Below are 20,689 nucleotides of genomic sequence, written 5' to 3' on the forward strand. Positions count from 1 at the left end.
TTAAATAATAAACTTGACTTATTAGAATTAGTATTTTTTTTTGTATATTGAATGCTTATTTTCTATGAAATGGGCTAAGTTTAAACTATTTAATAAAACATTACACAATTTTTTTGTCGTTATTTACAGGGTATAAAAATTTTCTGTTTAAAATAACAACACGCACTTCTTTGGCCCATGGCGTATATACAAATTGTCTTTAATTTAAATTAAAAATAGACAAAACCATAATTTATAATTATAAAAAAATATCAATTATTGTTTTAATGGCAAGAAATTGGTAACAAGTTTTTGACCTATGGTTTTTACTTTCTTTTAGCTTGGCAATCATTCTTATGAATTGAATGATTCGGATTTGTGGATCCGTGTGACTCGCTATTTTCGCCTATTTTGTGAAATTTTGAGTTTGGCCAAGCCTTGTGAACTTCTGATACAAGGTGGAGTAAAAAATAACGGAATTGGGCGGACCTTACTATCTATGTATATTCTATGTACTTTTGGGTTTTTCTCGCCCTTTTTCCTCAGACCTTTTTGTTTTGTTGTTATTCCTTTTTTTCAAGGAGTCGCCTCGCAGACGAAATACGTCTCGAAGGAGCAGGCCGAGTCATTCCATTTGAGTCCTTTCCCGTCCCGGTCCCAGAGCTCGAGGCAGTTTTCTTCTTCGCCATTCTCGTACTTGAAGTTGTTCGGCTCGCCGACGTTCCAGTTAGTGAACGTGATCGGCCTCCCGGTCGACATCCAGAAGAACTGGCCTTCCTCAGCTAGGTCGGTCCCGGAAACCCAGAAGTGCTCGTAGCTGTAACCTGAAAAAGCAAAAAAGTGTTTAAATTTTCGATTTTTTACATTCTTGGGGTAAGACTTCTTCATAACGATACAAACATTAATTCTTAGTTATTCTGAATACCTTGCAACAGATTCTGGTTAAAAATAAAAAAAAAGGATCCAAAGCCTAGTTTTTTTTTACCAATTTGTATTAAATTTTGCCCATTGGTAAACGAGATATTTTAAAGAAGTAAGTTTTTGGGATGGGAGTGCCTCACAAGCTTCTAACGTTAATTTTTGGCAAATCTGAATTCCTTTCAACAAATTTTCATTAAATTTAAAATCGAAAAAAATTGAGGAAATTGTGGAGGGGCCACCTTTCAAATCTGAGCCTTTTGAATTTTATCATTATAATTTTCTTATCGTTATTGCTTGATAAATCAAATTTCCTGAAATCTATATTGACCAAATTTTGACAATGAAACAAAACATAAAAATGTAATTAATTTTGGTTATTTTTATTACAGTTAATCGATTGCTTAGATAGATATTAAAGAAAGTACTTAATGGTGGGCGTAATAAATCAATAAATGTTAATGTTCAATAATTCGGATTCTTTCAAACCAATGTTTGCCAAATTTGATCGATAAATAAAAGCCCAAAAGTTTTACAATTGTACCAATTTTCTTAAATTTCAAGGGTCGATTAGAACCGAATGAAAACACGTTTTTAGGGTGGAAGTTTCTCAAAATGCGTCTGTTGTTAATAATTTGTTTAATAATCCCTTCAAATTGAATTTGACTAAACATTGTACATAGATCAGGTTTTAAATGTTTTAAATTTGTGGCAAATATAATCAAAAGTTTTCTGGCCGGTTAGCGAGATATAAAATTATATGTGTACTTGAAGTAGAAGTGCCTCAGAAGCTATTACATGGTTGATGATTGATAATTAAAATTCCTTGAAACCGATTTTGTCCAATTTTGACGACAAAGCAAAGCGTAATAGTATTGTTACAAGGCCAATTTTTTTATTGAAAATGAGGCCGGTTGAGATTAGTGAGATATTAAAGTAAGAACTTTGTTTTGAGTGGAGGTACCACACAAAGCTATAAAATTTAATCCGTGATAATTCCTATCCTATAAGACCAGACCAAAATTCGAAGTTAGTTAAGCTTTAAAAGTTCATAATTGTGCCAAATTTCATCACATCTTACTGATCACTTAGCGAGATATTAAAGAAAATTCTTGAGATAGCCTCACAACGTTAATTGATGGAAATTTTAAATTCTTTACAACAAATCTGGATTAAATTTCCACGATAAATAAGAAGCTTTAAAGTGTAATGATATACCGAAATATTTAGTGAGATATATAAGTAAACCTATAATTGTTAACGGATGTCAACTAGTATTTCTAAAATCCAATTATAACTATAAGCAAGCGTCAAATTTATAATAATTGTGTTCAACATAATTATTATAAATTTCATTTTTTTTAAACGAAATGTGTTACGAAAAATTTGAGGAAATTGTGGAGGGGCCACCGATCAAAAATGACCTTTTTGAATTTTCTCTTTTGTTTAACGTTAATGTTTGATAATTAATATTCCTGATGATTTTAGTCCAAATTTGACGCCAAAACAAGGCATACAAATCTAATTATTTTACCAATTTTTACCTTTAGGTTAGATATTAAAGAAAGTAAATTTTTTGAATTATTCTTGAGGCGCCTCACAAAACTGTAAACTTTAATCCATCAGAAATTTCATTCTACATATCAAATCATGTGTATTTACAAAATCCAATTTTAACCAAAACAAAAAGTCAAATTTTTAATGATTGTGACTAAATTGTAATAAGCTTTATTCAATTGTTTAGTTTTTATAAGCGAGATGTCTTACAACAAATTTGAGGAAATTGTGGGAGGGCCACCTTTCAAATATTGACTTTTTCAATTTTTTTTTAATTAGATGTCATTTTTTTTACCGTAGTTCCTTATTGTTTCTTCAAGTTTGTCGTTCTCCTCCTGGCTGGATATGCTAGCGAGGTGCATCCCGTGGTACCTGCAGTACTGCGACGCTCTGAACCAGTTGGCCTAAAATCCAAAAGTCATTTCAAATAAAAGTCCAATCTTGGATAATCCTTTTCTTTTGCATACCTTGAAAAAGATCCCCAGGTAGTACTTCTTCTCTTTAAACTTGAATATCGGCATGCTGTACTTGTTAAGCTCGGGGAGGGACTCGTCAACGCAGTTGCCGCACTCCGCTGGAAAAAGGACGAAAAATGTTGTACAAATAAAGAAATGCCAGGGTCGATTGTTTTGCATATCTTAAACAATTGAACTCGGCCTAAAATGCAAAATTGAAGCGTTTTTTTGCGATCAAGGACAGCGAAATACCAGGGTGTTAACAACCGCCTCGGGCATTTTGAGACCTCTTGGGTACTCGTCACCTTCTACACTTTTTTTTTAATAGAAGTGAAAGTGTAGGAGACAGAAGAGAGTTTTTGACATTAAAGAGAAAATTTATCAAATGCAATTATTCCATTTGAGATGGTTCAATGAAAAAGTGTGAAACATAAAGAGATTGGTAGAAAACAACTAAAGTTTAATCTTATGGTTTTAGTTTCTAGTTGTAGTTTTATTCAAGGTGAAGGGGATAATATAATAAATTAGGGCAAAAAGAAACTGTGAAAGTGAAAAGGAGAGATAAGGAGCGATAGCAAGTGGGCGAAAAAAGTGCATGTTATTCGGTTTATTTATAAGAAAACAGCAAGGTATCAAATGAAGTTTATGGGTCCGCCCTGTTTCGTTCAACCGCGACTTTCCATTCTACCAACAATTACACAAACAGTTCCTATTCTAAATTCCTTTTGTTAACTGCGTTTATTTATGCAGAAGGCCCATTGTTTGGAAAAAAAGACAAAAGACAATTGTAGTCGATTAGTTTAAAAGTCGGCAGAGGCTGGGGAAAGTGATCTATCCCGAAAAACATCATGGAATTTAATTTCTACCGGCTTCGCTCGGGGCACGAATTCAGGCATTACACTTGCCGTCCAAATAGACCAGTTTCTGATAACACTCCGTTTCCAAACCCTCACAAAAACGAGAGGCTTTCGTTAATTTAACGACAGCCGTTATTCTTGGCAAGTATCATACGCGTAAAAAGAAAACAAGACCGCAAATAAAAATAAAATGGAGCAAGTTGAGAGAGAAAACCGCCGGGTCTCATTTTAACCACCCTTTCAGGCAAAAGGTCTACTAAATTATACAAAAAAGTAATGCCGCGAGGAGCTCGTAACCCGAGTGAATTTTCCCTCAGTGGAAAAGATGGAAAAACACACGAGAAAACTGACTTTCACAATTCGACTTACGTGAATTCTTGTACCTCTGCTGTTCGGTATGTCCGAATTATTCAACTTTTACGGTTTTGCATAACAAATAAATTTTTTTAATTAATAAGTACATTTTTAACCGCTTGGAATATCTGCAGGTGACGTATGGGGAGGGATTCAAGAAAAAGTGGGGGAAAGTCGCCCCCGCCACTTTACAACAGAAATAAACTTTAATTTTGAATATCTTCTGTACTATTTGGCCTAATAAGTCCATTATTTTGTCATATTAAAGTTACTAAACTAGTTTAATTATCAATGGCAAAAGATCAGGAAAATGTGACTCAAAAAAATTTAAGAGAAATGAAAAAATTAGATGGGAAATTGTAAGATAATTTGAGATAAAATTTATATCAAATCTCAGAACCTGAAGAATGAAAACATTCAGAAAACATTAAATAATACACTCAACATAAATAAACAACAGCTCTATCCCAAAACCATTTTTGACCAAATTTGGATAATAGATCGAGGCTTAAAATCTTTTTATACGTGCCAAATTCCGTAATGTTTTGTCCATTCGTTAACGAGATATTAAAGAAAGTTCTTTGCCTTATAAATGCCTCATCAATCTATAAATGCCAATTATTGTAAATTCAAACTTTTTTCAACCGATTTTGGCAAAATTTAAACAACAAATCAAGTCTCAAATGTTTTACGGTTGCGAGAAATTTTATCTCATTCTAAATTTAGATAAATATGTCGATTTTTAACCGCTTTAAATATCTCCAGTAATGACGTATGGCGAGAGATTCAAGAAAAAGTGGGGGAAAGACGCCCCCGCTACTTACGTATAGAAATAGCAATAATAGGTTATAATTGTTAACATCTTCCGTCCTGTTTATATTATTTATGAAAAAAAAAACAGAAAATTCGTAAATTTGTAATTTAAAAAAAATATTTAAAACAGGTATAAGAAAAATAAATAAGGGGGGAAATTGAGAGATAGATAAAAAATCTATATCAATTCTTTCCTGAATAAAGTGATAAAATTTAAGCAATATATGTAACATAAATAAACAATACTTTTTGCTTCATCCCGAAACCCATTTTGACCAAATTTTGCGTAATTCGAGGCTCAAAAGTTTTATAATTGTGCCGAATTCCATCATCTCTACACGTCCGATTTATTCATTGGCTTGCGCATAATAAATAGGATTTTCTGAAAAATAAGTTTATTTTTAACAGGTTGAAGTATCTCCAGGCCGTGACGGATAGCTAGAGATTCAAAAAAGAGTGGGGGAAAGTACCCCCTCCATTTGCCTACTCAAATAATAATAAATAAACTATTATTTTAAATATGTTCCGTTCCCTTTGACTTAATAAGTTCGTTGTTGCGGCATTTTAAAGATAATAAACTAAACTATTTATCTATAGAAAAAAGGATCATTTATTGGTAGATTTAAATCTAGTATCGAAATTTGGCCCAAAATCTTATGTTTATGAGGTTTCCCCATGTTGTCAAGTCTAGTCCGGTCGCTAATCCTTAGTCGTGTATCCCGGACGGCTTTCGATATCGTGTCGAATATGGTCCGTCAGACTGTCGAAATCCGTTCATTCACAATAGAAAACGGTCCGATTTGCATAAACAGGGTTATTTTCTTGCGAAATGGCTCCCTTTTTGTGTTTTTTCGAACCAAGTAGCTGTGTCCGATTTGCGTGACTGCGGGCACGCACGACACGGAAATTGTTTTACAACACGATTTAATTCAAGCCCGGAGAAATTCTGCAACCATCGGATGTCCAAAAAAAAAAAATGCTCAGAAATAACCGTCTTTTTCCTTCCACGCAGTTGTTTTAAGATCTGGTTAAGGAAAATCCGATTCGTGTGAAAAATCAAAAGGAAATTAAATTTTCACCCCCTCCAACAGAATTTCACCTACTTTTGTTGAATTTTGAACATCTATGGGGCGAATGCCACCCGACGTCCTGAACACCACCCCTGAGACAAAGCGTTGATATTTAAAAACCTTCTTGCAACACATAAATACAATCAAGACTCAACTTACCATAAATCCTATTATTTCATTTTTTCTAAACCGCAAAGCGTAAAAAACTTTTGCATATCTCCTAAAGGTGACGTAGGACTGTATATTAAAAAAAGAGTGGGGGAAGTCGCCCCACCACTTGCCAACTAAATGGAATAATAAACCTATAAATTTTATTATCTGCCATTCTATTTGTCCTAATAAGTTCGTTCTTTCAAAATTTTAAGAATAATAAATTATTCTAATTATCTATGACAAAAAACGTTGATAGATAATATTAACGTGGGAAGAGTGAGCGGTCATTTGCAATCTTTTGGTTTTCACATTCTCGTTATTTCTTTTTAAAAATCTTTATTTTTTAATAAATTTTGATCATTCGTCCTTAATAGGTTTGTTGTTTTCTTTAATTCATGAAAAAATCTATTATAATAGATAAATTTAATATAGGAAAAATGGACACCTGTCGTTTTTTCTTTGGTTTATTGTAGTCAAAACTGGCCCTTTTTAGAAAATCAGTTGTCAATGACTGTCTACACGTCTGGAGAAATTAAGATTAGAGTCTGGAATTTTAATTGGGCCAGTTTTTACTAGGAGAGAGAGTTAGTGTGTACTGCCTTAATTTCGCAATTCCAGATCGAGCACCTCCTTAATTATGTACAAGATATATTTATGCACTTTCGGCCTGCTCATAATTAATTCACGATCGACATGTTTTCTTTTCCGTTTACTTTTCTCTAACATGATTGTATGCTATCTTACGTTCAATCTCGGTGACCCGTGGCATAAATACGAGCTATTTTATCGAGCTTGTTCATTTTTTGACCTTTACTTTCAAGCAGGTAGCAACAAAAAAAATCCTGAATACCCTTGAAGAAGAGGATGCAACAGGATAGCAGATTGAAGGCTGTAATAACACACGTTAAATGCTATTTCTCATTCAATAAATAAAAAATACCACGATAAAAAAAATTAACGCACAAAAACCAAATTATTATGCATTTAGATTTAGAATTCCGTCGAATGGATCTCTCCAAAATATTCAGTAATTGTTCGTACATTTTTTTTTAAACACTCTCTCTCCAAGTAAAAACTGGCCCAATTAAAATTCCAGACTAATCTTTATTTCTTCAGACGTGTAGACAGTCATTGACAACTGATTTTCTAAAAAGGGCCAGTTTTGACTACAATAAACCAAAGAAAAAACGACCGGTGTCCATTTTTTTTGGATAAAGTTTAAAGAATTTATTTCCTTGGGGTTGCAAAGAAAAAGGAGCAAATTTTACAGGGCGCCCCTCCGAAAGACTCGTTAGGTCAAAAATTTGTCATTGATTTGTATCGAATTTCAATCAATTTTTGTCCTCCCGTCAGTAAATAAAAATCTTATTATTTTTAATGGTTTGATCATTAATTTGATCATTAGTTATTGTGATTATAAAGAAAATGAAAATTTTCACGGGGGGGATTATCGCGCCAGGTGATGATTCAAACCTCCTTTTTTATTTTTTTATTTTCACCTATTAATATGACTATATTTTATCATTTTATTGATTTTTAGTAAAAATTAAATCCAGGGTAAAAAGTATTAACCAATACATTTATTTAGTAGTCAGAATGGACCGTACTAATTATTTGAATTAATTATACTTTTTTTCTAAGTTCGATTGTGATGAAAAAGCTAGTGTCAAGAGCGGGATTCGAACCCACGCCGCTGCTTGAACCGATTGGTTTGCAAAACAACGGAGTCACGATAGCTAAGCTTTTTCATCTCAACCTTAGATAAAAATATTAATTTAGTTAAAAAGTATGCGACGGAAATAAAACCTGGAATTTTCTCCTATTCCCTCGTGCCGAATTGGACAAAATTTTGGATATAGATTAGAGCAGATGTCAATTTTTCAATTTTCCTGGAATATTATTAAGCCTTCTTTTATGACTAGATTTTATTATTTGTGTTGTTCGGGAAAAATTTAAGTACAATGGAGAATGGTAAAAAACATTAACTCCAGTATAAAAACTATTTTAAAGAGATCAAGCGTAAGATTTTAAAAATTGTTTTTATTTTTTCCTACCAATTTAGGAAAAATTATAAATTTAGATCAAGGCAGCTGTTGTCAACAATTGTGCCAAATTTGATAAAATTTTGTTGATCGGTTGGCCAAATATGAAAAGAAAAGTGTAACTTTTCACGGGGGGCCCCAAGTAGGATTATCGGGTACAGTAATGATTCCAACCAAGAAATTTTGTTAAAATTTTCAGATATTAAGAAACTCACTTTTATTTATCTTCACGACTAAATTTTATCATTTTTTTAATTAACTCCAGGATAAAAAAATAAGTTAAAGAGATAAGACATAGGATTTTTTTAAATATTTTTTTCTCTGATTCCTTCCCACCAATTTGTCAAAAAAAAATTGAATTTAGATCATAGCAAAGGTGGTCAATAATTGTGCCGAATTTTATGAAATTTTGTTGATCGGTTGGCCAAATTTGAAAAGAAAAGTGTAATTTTTCATGGGGGGCCCCAAGTAGGATTATCGGGGTACAGTAATGATTCCAACCAAGAAATTTTGTTAAAATTTCCAGATATTAAGAAACTCACTTTTATTTATCTTCACGACTAAATTTTATCATTTTTTTTAATTAACTCCAGGATAAAAAAATAAGTTAAAGAGATAAGACATAGGATTTTTTTAAATATTTTTTCTCTGATTCCTTCCCACCAATTTGTCAAAAAAATTGAATTTAGATCATAGCAAAGGTGGTCAATAATTGTGCCAAATGTTATGAAATTTTGTTGATCGGTTGGCCAAATATAAAAACAAAAATGTAAATTTTCATGGGGCCTCGATCTCCTCCAGTATCGATTCCAACCAAATAACATTCTTAAAATTTTCAGATAAAGAAGAAAGAGATAAACGTAGGATATTTTTCAACAGATTCCTTCGTACCAAATTGGACAAAATTTTGGATACAGTTCAGATTTTATGTTTCAAACAATTATGCCAAATATTATTAAATTTTGTCAATTGGTTAGCGAATTATAAAAATTTGTTTCTGAGGGTCGTCCACAAATTTACTGAAACCCTTGTGAGACATGGTTGCCATTAAAAACTTAATAACAATTTTTTCAATTTCTTATCAAGATAAAATAATAGAGAGGCCAAACATGTCCTTGTGGGCTGATTGCTCTTTTGTAAAACTCGGTCAAGTTTGTTTTTCAGTTCATTTTGAGAAGAACGAAACATACGGGTGAAACTGTCGAGTCACGAAGGCGAGCCTTATTCGTCCCGATTTGCATATTTACAACAAAAAAAAATCGCAATCGATTCATTTTTGTATAGAGACCAAATTCCATCGCCAGATCTCCCGTTTTGGCCCTACCCCGTTCAACGCTACAAGGTTCCTTCGCGTTTTTAAATCATAAAGAGGCGGCGACAGAGGGAAAAAATATCCAGTTATTAAAAACAAACGAGACACGGCGCACCCACTGCCGAAAAGAGCCGGTTTCCCTTCGTAGTTCGGCATCGCCTTTTTGGAACAATTATTGACAAGTTCAAGGCTGCATCTCCTGGCGGTAGATGTAGGTCGACTACAAAGCACCGGGAGATCGTAGATATGAGGCCGTTCATTGTGTCCCTTTCACTATCGAACGATGTTCTTTAAAAAAACCAAAAATGTTCGCAATCCATCACAATTCTTATCCCGACAACAGTTACGATTATGAAAACAAAGATAGAATCTTTGCAAGATCCCCGGCCGTGTCTCCTATCTTGAAACAATGGAACGATTTGTGGAGGACCTGGTGGGAATATGAATAGTCAAATTTAAAAAAAATGGCAGCAAATAAAAACGATCTAAGGTTTGAGAGAAAAAGGGGGTAAGCAGATAAACCAAAACGTTGGAGACAGGTGTAGTGCCGGTGATTACACTGCGAGGCTGTGCGGACCATCTTGTCTATGTCACACCCGATCCGTTTTCTATTGTTGTTTAATAGAAAATGAAAATCCAAAAAGTTGACAGCGTATCATTACCACCCCCGGTCCTTTCAGAGAGAGTGGATTATTGCCAAAAGGATTGATAATTCGAAGGACCCTCGTTTGACTAGGCTAGGTGGGAAATCCGAGCACTTTTTTCTTTATTTTCTTTTACTCGGGTTTTTGTTTCGTTTGTGCGACTGTATCGCAAGAGGGGAAGATTCATCTAAGGGACGTCACACATATCAGCTCCTCCCCAACATAGAAATTCGACTAAAGATTTGACCATTACATGTCTCAGCTACTGACAGAGCATGGAGATTTTGCCGCAGAACTCCATACCTTCAGACTTAAGCCCAGCCCGAAGTGTGAGTGCGGGGAGGAAGAAACGGTGGACCAAGTCTTACTAAGATGCAAAAACCATATCGTTCCAGGTGTACGCTGGCTCTTCGAGATTAACAAGGAAACAGCGACCATGGAGGCCCTCAGAACAGCGATTGCCACTCGGGAGGGTTTCAACGCAACATAAAAGATATGGAAAAGCGTTATGAAGCACAAAGGATGGACATAACCGAAAAAACTATAGTGAAAGAAATGACCTCCTCTACATGAACATCCCGAGCGAGCTGTCTCCGCGAGGCCCATCCTGGACGCAATAATTAAAATAAAACGTTGCAAAAGAGCTCGCCAGTGGAGTAGATATGCGACCGTCTAATAGACATACCAAAAGCTTTATAGAAATGCAAGCCAAGAAGCTGCAAAGAGGTATGGCTTAGGAGAGGCAAACGAATAAAAGGCACAGACGGTACGCGACATAAAAACCTCAAGCAGTCTCTCATATGAAAGAACAACTGGCAAGTCTGTTCCCGACTGGCCAAGCGTTTAAGACATCCAGCCCTAGCAAAATACCGCAAAAAAATGACACATTAACAAACCTAAATAAGACCCAATCCTGATGGATCAACACCCAAAGGATAAGATACCAACTCGTCCTGACTGGCCACTGTCGCCCGTATAATGTACCTTGATTACTGGCATTAAAAACAGTCTGGAGATTTTGCCAACACAAAAAGCAATTGGCTAGACTGATCAACTGCGGTGTACTCGTCAATATTCGATTACAAATCGAGACCAAAAGGAAAAATTCACCAGTCCATCCACACTCACTCTAGCCAGCTGGACCCCCCCTCCGAGTCTTTTTTTTGTTTTCCTTACTATGGAAACTAAAGTTCTCTCGGCGTAAACCTACCGCCCACCAAATTTCACTAGAAAATTTACTAAGAGAAAATGAGATGTTGCAGGGTGGGAGGATTGGAAAGTGTCAGGGTTCAGGGTGCAGAGAGGACACGGACGCGTGTGACCTGAGGGCGTTTTGATGCGCACAACACGTACCATTCCATCCTTTCCCGGGTACTGCTCAATGATGCGTCCGACATGCCATGATAACGGATGTACTTGTGCGTACCGCACAACAAAGCGTTCCAAGATGTTGTCCATGTTGTCGGTTTGCCTTCGCCATTTCGTACGTTGCTGCAGAGTCAGATACTCCAGACGTCACTTTTTCCAGATATCTGCCACGCAGTTTTGCAAAGATGTGCCAACCTTGCGTTTCGTAAATCTGCCGCGATGCCTTGTTCACCGCCAATGTTGAATTTACCGACGCTTCGTCTTTGGGATATGCAGCGGTCATCTGTACGACCTCCACTGCTGAACCCAAACTGTGGCCTAGCAGTTTGCCACAAAAACTCCTGGAGGATCCACACTTTGGACACAAATAGGTTATGTACGTCCTGACTGGTCACTGTTACCTCATAAGGCCTATGTGTTACAGGCTGCCATACTAAGCAGTCCTCCTAGACCAAAAAGCATTTGATCATCGTCCTTAAGCTGACTAGTGCTGACTAGGCACAGAATATATTTAGGTCGAAGTGCAACTGGCTTTGTAATCACCACCAACTGTACACTACAAAATTGTACCAATGATTGTTCGAAAGAGGCCTTCGTTAAATTATCCGGCAGTGTTCAAACACGGCAAAAGATATAAAATTAAAATTTCGAAATTCTCTCTTTTCTAATGTTCTTATGCAATCCCCCTCTCGACAATAACCGGACTTAATATTATACAACTTTCCAGTTGAAAAGTCGGATAATGAGTCGGCGAAAGAATCGTTAAACGGATCGAAAAAGGAATCTCGAGTCGGAAGAACTGGTTCGGTTTTCGAAATTGCAGGTTTTCGAAACGTATCGCGGTTTGGGTTGGAAACGATCCGCCGGACTTAAATAAGCACAGGAGTTATTTCTTTTACCATGTAAACTCACAACTTCTAGAATATCGTGGGATGCTCGGAGAGTCACGATTCTTTTTTGCAGACGATTTTATATCATCCAAGATAAGAAAAGCTCCACGAGACTTGACACAAGAGAACTTTATTTCTTTTCAAGTAGGACGCGTTGGTCAAGGAAGAACGTCGATCTTCACATTGGACAACCTGAATTCCTCTGAATCTAGTTCAAGGGTTCTTTTCCTTCTGGGGTCAGATGGGTCAAGTGCGAAATTTCGATTACTTCACGACCGCAACCCCAGGCTGATTTGGAACGTTCACCGACTATTTTATCTTAAGAAAGAATCAACGGAGTTGAATGAAATCAGGAATTATCTTGATTTAAGCCGTCACTGGCATATATCACCACGACTGACGTGAAGACCTCCTGGTAGGTCTTTGCTGGCCCGTTTGGTCCTCGAGTTATGTTACGACGGGGTAACATAATCATCGGCCACTTTCTCGTCGGCATCATCGAAGCCTACAAATTTCATTTTGGTTTTAAAAATAAACTATTTGTCATACTTATCGTTTAGGCCTAAATGCTTTCGTAAAACCTGCCTTTTTATTAGCCTAAACATATTCTTTGTCTCTTTTTTTAAGAGGGAGGGAGAGAGAGAAGATTAAACACTTCCATAAAACCTACCTTTTTTAACCTAAAGATTTTCTTCAAATTGGTCTCTTTTTTTAAGGGAGAGGGTGAGAGAGAGAAGGCTAAACGCTTCCAAAAGTCTTACCTTTTTTAGCCTAAACATTTTCTTCAAATTTATCTCTTTTTTTAAGAGAGAAAGAGAGAGAGAGAGGGAGAAAGCAAGAGAGAAAGAGAGAGAGCAGACAGACAGACAGACAGACAGACAGACAGACAGACAGACAGACAGACAGACAGACAGATAGACAGATAGCTAGATAGAGAGAGAAAGAGAGAGAGGGAGAGAGAGCTAAACGCTTCCGAAAGTCCAACTTTTTTTGGCCTAAAGATCTTCTCCATTTTTTTTTTTTTTTTTTGAGAGAGAGAGAGCGAGAGATAAAGAGAGAAAGCTAAACGCTTGCGTAAAATTTAGGCATTTCTGTCTAAATATCGTAACATTTGTCTTTTTTTAATTAATTTTTTTTAACCTATCGTTTTGGCTTACATCCTTCCGTAATACCTACCTTTTTTAACCTAAACATTTTCTTCAAATTTGTCTCTTTTTTTTAGAGAGAGGGTGAAAGAGAGAAAAACAAAGAGACAGAGAGAGAGAGAGAGAAAAAGAGAGAAAGAGAGAGAGAAAGAGAGAAAGAGAAAGAGAGAGACAGAAAGATAGATAGATAGAGAGAGCGAGAAAGAGAAAGAGAGAGGGGGAGAGAGAGAGAGAAAGCAAGAGAGAGCAGACAGATAGACAGATAGCTAGATAGAGAGAGAGAAAGAGAGAGAGGGAGAGAGAGCTAAACGCTTCCGAAAGTCCAACTTTTTTTGGCCTAAATATCTTCTCCAATTTTTTTTGTATTTATTTATTTTATTTTATTTTTTATTATTATTATTATTTTTTTTTTTTTGAGAGAGAGAGAGCGAGAGAGAAAGAGAGCTAGCTAAACGCTTCCGTAAAAGTTAGGCATTTCTGTCTAAATATTGTAACATTTCTTTTTTTAATTATTTTTTTTACTTATCGTTTTGGCTTAAATCCTTCCGTAATACCTACCTTTTTTAACCTAAACATTTTCTTCAAATTTTTCACTTTTTTTAGAGAGAGAGAGAGAGAGAGTGAAAGAGAGAGAAACAGAGACAGAGAGAGAAAGGGACAAAGAGAAAGAGAGAGAGAAAGCAAGAGAGTAAGAGAGATAAAGAGATAGAGAGAGAGAGAGAGGGAGAGAGAGAATGCAAAAGAGAAAGAGAGGGAGAGAGAGAGAAAGAGAGAGGGTGAGAGAGCTAAATGCTTCCGAAAGTCAAACTTTTTTTGGCCTAAAGATCTTCTCCAATTTTTTTTATTTATTTATTTATTTTACTTTTTTTCGAGAGAGAGGGCGAGAAAGAAAGAGAGAAATCGAAACGCTTCCGTAAAATTTAGGCATTTCTGTCTAAATATCGTAACATTTGACTTTTTTAAATTGTTTTTTTTTTTACTTATCGTTTTGGCTTAAATCCTTCTGTAATACTTACCTTTTTAACCTAAACATTTTCTTCAAATTTGTCTCTTTCTTAGAGAGAGGGTGAAAGAGAGGAAAACAAAGAGACAGAGAGAGAGAGAAAAAAAAAGAGAGAGAGAGAGAGAGAGAGAGAGAAGAGAGAGAGAGAGAGAGAGAGAGAGAGAGAGAGGGATAGAGAGAGAGCTAAACGCTTCCGAAAGTCCAACTTTTTTTGGCCTAAAGATCTCCAATTTTTTTTGTATTTGTTTATTTATTTTTTTTATATTTTTTATTTTTTTTTTGAGAGGGAGAGAGATGGGCTAAACACTTTTGTAAAATTTAGGCATTTTTGTCTAAATATCGTAAAATTTGTCTTTTTTTGTTATTAGATTTTTTTATCGTAAAACTTTTTTTTTAAGCTAAAACTTATTGTTAAACTTACTTACTTAGAACTAAATGGTTACGTAAATCTTACCACTTTTAGCCTAAAAGGACTATAAATTGAGCTTTTCTTTCTAAAGGTTAAAAGCTTACGTCAAACACCAGTTTTAGAATAAATGATTCTATCAAATTTGCCTTTTTAGACTTAAAAATTGCTTGAAAACTTGTCTTTTTTTAGGGGAAAAGCATCCGCCAAACTTACTCGTTTAGACTAGATTCTTGTCCTGCCAGGAGGGACTTAGCCGGCCCGTTTGGTCCTCAACTCCTCGTCACAACTTAATCACCGGCCACTTTCTCGTCATCATCACGGAAGACAAGGCCCCCTTCCGGACTTCGCCCTACACTGTCCAATAACTCATTAAAAAACTGGAAGGCTTGCAAGAAAAGAAAAAAAAACATGCGAAACATCCAAGAAATTTTAAAATTCCCAAGTCTTTATGTAATGACTTTTAACGACCCACGAACTACAACCTGAGAGGATGTTGCATAAAAGAAACAGCATTCCAAGTACCTGATACTTGATTTCTTTAATTTCACTTTATCACTGATGGAATTTTTTCTCATTGTGAACGCGACATTAAAATGCTTCACCGTGTTGAACTAAGCTTATCCAACGGGCCGGATAATCACGGTGTTAGTTTTTTAAACCGAGGACGGGGCGGAATTTCGCAACGCATAATAGTTTCCCTTCGAAACGTGTGGTTTTCTCGGGTGGTACCTAGTGTCGCAGCACCGGTCAAACTTGTTATTTTACGCTCTCCTTCACATCCTGTGCACGCCGTTGAATTGGATTTCGAATCGGTCAATTATTTAAGAAAAACAACAATTCGCAATAGAAGCCGGGGGTTGTGACACCCGGCTTGGCAAGCGAGATGCTGAAAGTCCCGAAAATCCAACGAAATGAGCGTAAAAAGAGGTTCTACACGTGCATGAACATTTTATTTTTTTTTTTTTTTTTTAAGTGTATTTAAGCCTTACATCATATATTTTGGTAAAGCCTTTCTTCATTAAACAAGTAAAATATATGGAAACTCTCAATGTTTAAGCAACTATAATTTGTATGTAAAATTCTAGGCTAAAAAGGTTTAGTTTTTATCGACAAATTCGGATATTTTTAGGTTAAATCGGTAAAATTTTATGAAAGCGTTTTGCCTTTTTTTCTCTTAAAAGAGACACAAATTTGAAGTAAATTTATAATCTAAAAAAATGGTAGGTTTTATGGAAGCATTTAGGTCTGTCTAAATGAGTGTTTGACTCAAATTTTTAGTTTTAGAAATAAAGGCAAATTGCTTAAAATGCGTAAATTTTACGGACGCGTTCAGTCTTTTTCTCTTTAAAAAAAGAGACAAAATTTATGAAATTTATAAGCTGCCTCAATTTTACCGTAGTGTTTAGCCTGTCTCTCTCTCTCTCTCTCTCTCTCTCTTTCTTTGTCTCTCTTTCTCTTTCTATCTCTTTTTCTCTTTCTCTCTCCTTTTCTCTCTCTCTCTCTCTCTTTCTTTGTCTCTCTTTCTCTTTCTATCTCTCTTTCTCTTTCTCTCTCCTTTTCTCTCTCTCTCTNCTCCCTCTCTCTCTCTCTCTCTCTCTCAACATTTAGACCGAAACTAATATGTTAATCAGAAGTTTTTAGCTTCGAAAAACAAGGAAAATTTTACGGACAAGTTTAGGTTAAATGAGGTGTATACAAAAAAAAATTCAACTTGTAAAGAGAATTTGAACGAGGCCTTAAAAAGTAGGCAAATTTGAATGAAATTTGTACGCTAAAGAAGGGTAAGTTTCATTTAAGCATTTATGGCTAAATAGGCTATAGGTTTAACGATCGTTTTAACCTTTAGAAATAAAAGTCCAGTTTACAGGTATTTTTAGGCAAAAAGAGGTAAAATTTTTGAGAGGATGTAGTCCAAACGAGTAGGTTTGACAAAAACTTCCAGCTTTAAAAATCAGGCAAACTTTTAGGCAAAAATGGGTAAAATTTACGAAACCGTTAAGCATTTTTCTTAACTAAGAGACAAATTTGGCGGATATTTTTAGGCTAAAAATGTTAAGATTTACAGAAACATTTCGACATTTTTCATTCTCATAAAAAAGAGACAAATTTAAAGGAAATTTTCAAATTAAAAACTGACGGGTTTGATGAAAACATTTTGGTATAACCGAGTAAGTTTGAAGAAAGCTTTCGGCTTTAAAAATAAAGACAAATTTGTAGGCTAAAATGCGTAAATTTTACGGAAGAGTTTAGCTTTTTGTCTTAACTAAGAGACAAATTTGAAGGATATTTTTAGGCTAAAAGATTTAGGAAAATATTTATTTCTAAACGAGTAATTGTAACAAAACTTTTACCTTTGCAAAAAAGACAAATTTTACAAACATTTTTATCCTAAACTGCCTATACTTTTCCAAAGCGTTTTTCTTGTAAAAAAAAAACTCTACGGATATTTTTAGGCTAAAAAAGGGTTGGTTTTACGTACGCATTTAGCCTAAACAGACACGCTTGACGAAACCTTTAGAAAAAAACTCATTTTACATTTTAGGCTAAAAAAGAGGTAAGATTTTCGGGAGGATTTGTCCTAAAACAGTGTCCTTAAAAAAATATTCAAATTGGAAAAAAAATTTTAGACTAAAAAAGGCTTTAAAGGCAAAGGTACTAAAAGCATTTAGTCTTACAAAAGATCATTTTTTATTTTTTCTCTAACTTTTAGGGAAGATAATTTATACATAGCCAACTTTTTTTATATTAGCAAAAATTCATGTGGCAAAACTTGTTTGATCAAAATTCAGGTTGAAAACCCCAAGGATAAAACTTTCTTATAAGTAATCCTGCTAAAACCAAGTCTTTTGGATAAAACAAATTCCACGGAGGATATTAATGCCCTACTTTCTTATCGTTTAAAAAAAAATAAAATATGATAAACTAGGTCTGGGTCTAGGCTGATCACGTCCACCGCGGCTTTTTTGTTCGGAAAGCTTTCACCTTTCCTTCGTTATGTAAAAGCTTTTGATCATCCTTCGGTTATTACAGTCGTGGAATCTTCCATTACACGACCCAGACGGGCGGCGTTGCATTTGCCAATTGTTTTCTGAAGAAAAACAATTTCCCCGCTACTTATTCGATAATTGAGACGTGACTTATTGAACACCAGCCGAAGATTTTGAAGAAAAAAAATAAAATCACAGAATGCAGCATCCAGACATTTTATGAAATATGGTTATGGTTAAAAACTATCGTTTTATGTTGCGGCTTGGTTTGTCACCTTCTTTGGACGGAGTTGTACAAGTCGGAACGACTTTATAAAAGTTGACCTTTGCCTTTGAGTTGACGAAGGACTTCTTGCGGTTTTTCCTTTTTCTGGTTTGTTTTTCGCCCACGAAACATTTTTATGTATTTATGCAAATAAACTCAACACTCTAAATTCTAATGGATTGCATCATCTTATTTTTGTATGTCTGGGTTGTATAAAACGTGCAACACGTTAAAAAAAAATCTTCCCTCCAAAAATTCCTTGTTTGGTTTGTATCGAAAAGAGTCGAACGCTATAAACAAAAAATCGAAGGTCTCTAAGTCCGTCCAGGTGGGTGGTCACGTGTTGAAAAATTTTCAAAACTTGAAATATTCTGTACAATTTAAAGAGGGACGATCACCCAAGGATTCATAAATCACAAGAATTTGTAAGAAGATTGTAGTCTGAAATGAAAGATTGTCTGTCTGGAGCCTTTTCGAAAAAGGTCGAGATCGTTGCAAACAGCCTAAAAAAATACCTAGCCGAAAAAGGAAAAAAGTGTTTTGCCTTGGGTTAGTAAAGTTTACGGAAACTTCATGCCTTAAAAGAGTAGATTTTTACAAAAACGTTTAGTCTTAAACGTAAATTTTACGAAAACTTTTAGCCTTAAAACGTTAATTTGTTACAGAAGCTTTTATTTTTATTGGAACTGTTACTATAAAAAGGTAAATTTTACAAAAACGTTAAGCTATACAACTTTATACGAAAACTTTAAGCTTGAAATTCTTGTATGGACACTTTTCACCAAAAAAAAGTAAATTTTACGAAAGCGTTAAGCCTTAAAAACTATTATCCTTAATAATTTTTACGTAATTTTAGGATAGTTTTTGCGATAACTTTTGGTCTAAAATATTTATTTATTTTAGACTTAAAAAAGTAAATTTTTATGAAACCTTTCAGTCTAACCGAGTACGTTTTTAACTTTAAGGTATAAATGCTTTTTATGAAAACTTTTAGATTTAAATGAATAGGCTTTTACGGAAAAGTTTAGTCTAACAAGGTAAATTTCCCGTAAAGATGTACAGGTTTTACATGACCCTTTCAGGTAAAAAAGGTATGTTTAACGAGTAAGTTTTGATCTAAAAAGAACCATTTTAAGAAAACGTTTATTTGAGTAAATTTTACGGAAACTTTTAACATAAAAAAGATACTTATTACGAAAAATTTAGCGTTAAATAGGTTTTTAATGAAAGTTTTAGTCTAACAGAGCAAATATATTGCTTCCCTTTAAAAAGGTAGATTTTTACGTCTAAAAAACTAAATGTCACAAAAACTTAAGGGCAGGTTTTACGGAACCTTTTAACCTAAAAAAAGATACACTTTTACGGTAACTAAGTTTAAACACTTCAATTTTACGTAGTTTTTGCACACAAAAAGGAAGATATTTTTGTGAAATCTTAAGGATAGGTTTAGAACAATTTAACCTAATAAAAATATTGTTTCAACCTTTTAAAGAAATGTATCTTACGACAACGTTTAGTTGAGAAGGAAAAGTTTTCCTTTAGCTTTTTATGAAAAGGTTTTTACGGAAACTTTTACACTAAAAAGGTAAATTTTTTCGTAAACATGTACGTGACCTTTTAACCTAAAAAAAGTTATTAAAAAAAAGTTAAAAGGGTAGATATTTTACGGAAACTTTACGTCTAAAAACCTAACTTTCACAAAAATTTAAGGGCAGGTTTTACGGAACCTTTTAACCTAAAAAAAGATACACTTTTACGGTAACTAAGTTTAAACAATTCAATTTTACGTAGTTTTTGCACACAAAAAAGAAGATATTTTTGTGAAATCTTAAGGATAGGTTTAGAACAATTTAACCTAATAAAAATATTGTTTCAACCTTTTAAAGAAATGTATCTTACGACAACGTTTAGTTGAGAAGGAAAAATTTTCCTTTAGCTTTTTATGAAAAGGTTTTTACAGAAACTTTTACACTAAAAAGGTAAATTTTTTCGTAAACATGTACGTGACCTTTTAACCTAAAAAAAGTTATTAAAAAAAAGTTAAAAGGGTATATATTTTACGGAAACTTTACGTCTAAAAACCTAACTTTCACAAAAATTTAAGGGCAGATTTTACGGAACCTTTTAACCTAAAAAAAGATACATTTTTACGGCAACTAAGTTTAAACAATTCAATTTTACGTAGTTTTTTGCAAAAAAAATATATTTTGTGAAATTTTAAAGTTTTTTTTTAATCTAATAAAAATATTGTTCAACCTTTTAAAAAAAAGTATCTTACGACAACGTTTAGTTGAGAAGGATAAATTTTACTTTAGCTTTTTATGAGGTTTTTACGGAAACTTTTACTCTAAAAAGGTAAATTTTTTCGTAAACATGTACAGGTTTACGTGACCTTTAACCTAAAAAAAAAGTTATAACAAAAAGTTAAAAGGGTAGATCTTTTACGGAAACTTTTACTCTAAAAAGGT

General features: G+C 34.3%; 1 protein-coding gene across 2 annotated transcripts in view; it reads right to left on the minus strand.

The window, feature by feature from the left end:
- Nucleotides 1-20,689, minus strand: part of LOC106663212 (C-type lectin 37Db) — a 43,621-nt gene continuing 22,932 nt past the window's right edge. For both annotated transcript variants that reach the window (XM_014387879.2, XM_014387880.2), the window contains exons 2-4: nt 2,922-3,028; nt 2,750-2,858; nt 1-803 (exon numbers count right to left, since the gene is read on the minus strand). In XM_014387879.2, coding sequence (XP_014243365.1) covers nt 556-803; nt 2,750-2,858; nt 2,922-3,028 — 464 coding nt within the window. In that variant the 3' untranslated portion in view covers nt 1-555. The remainder of the gene's footprint in view (nt 804-2,749; nt 2,859-2,921; nt 3,029-20,689) is intronic.

Source organism: Cimex lectularius, unplaced genomic scaffold (genome assembly GCF_000648675.2).
Source record: "Cimex lectularius strain Harlan isolate CLEC.00 unplaced genomic scaffold, Clec_2.1 scaffold14, whole genome shotgun sequence".
In the NCBI taxonomy this organism is placed as follows: Eukaryota; Metazoa; Arthropoda; class Insecta; order Hemiptera; family Cimicidae; genus Cimex; species Cimex lectularius.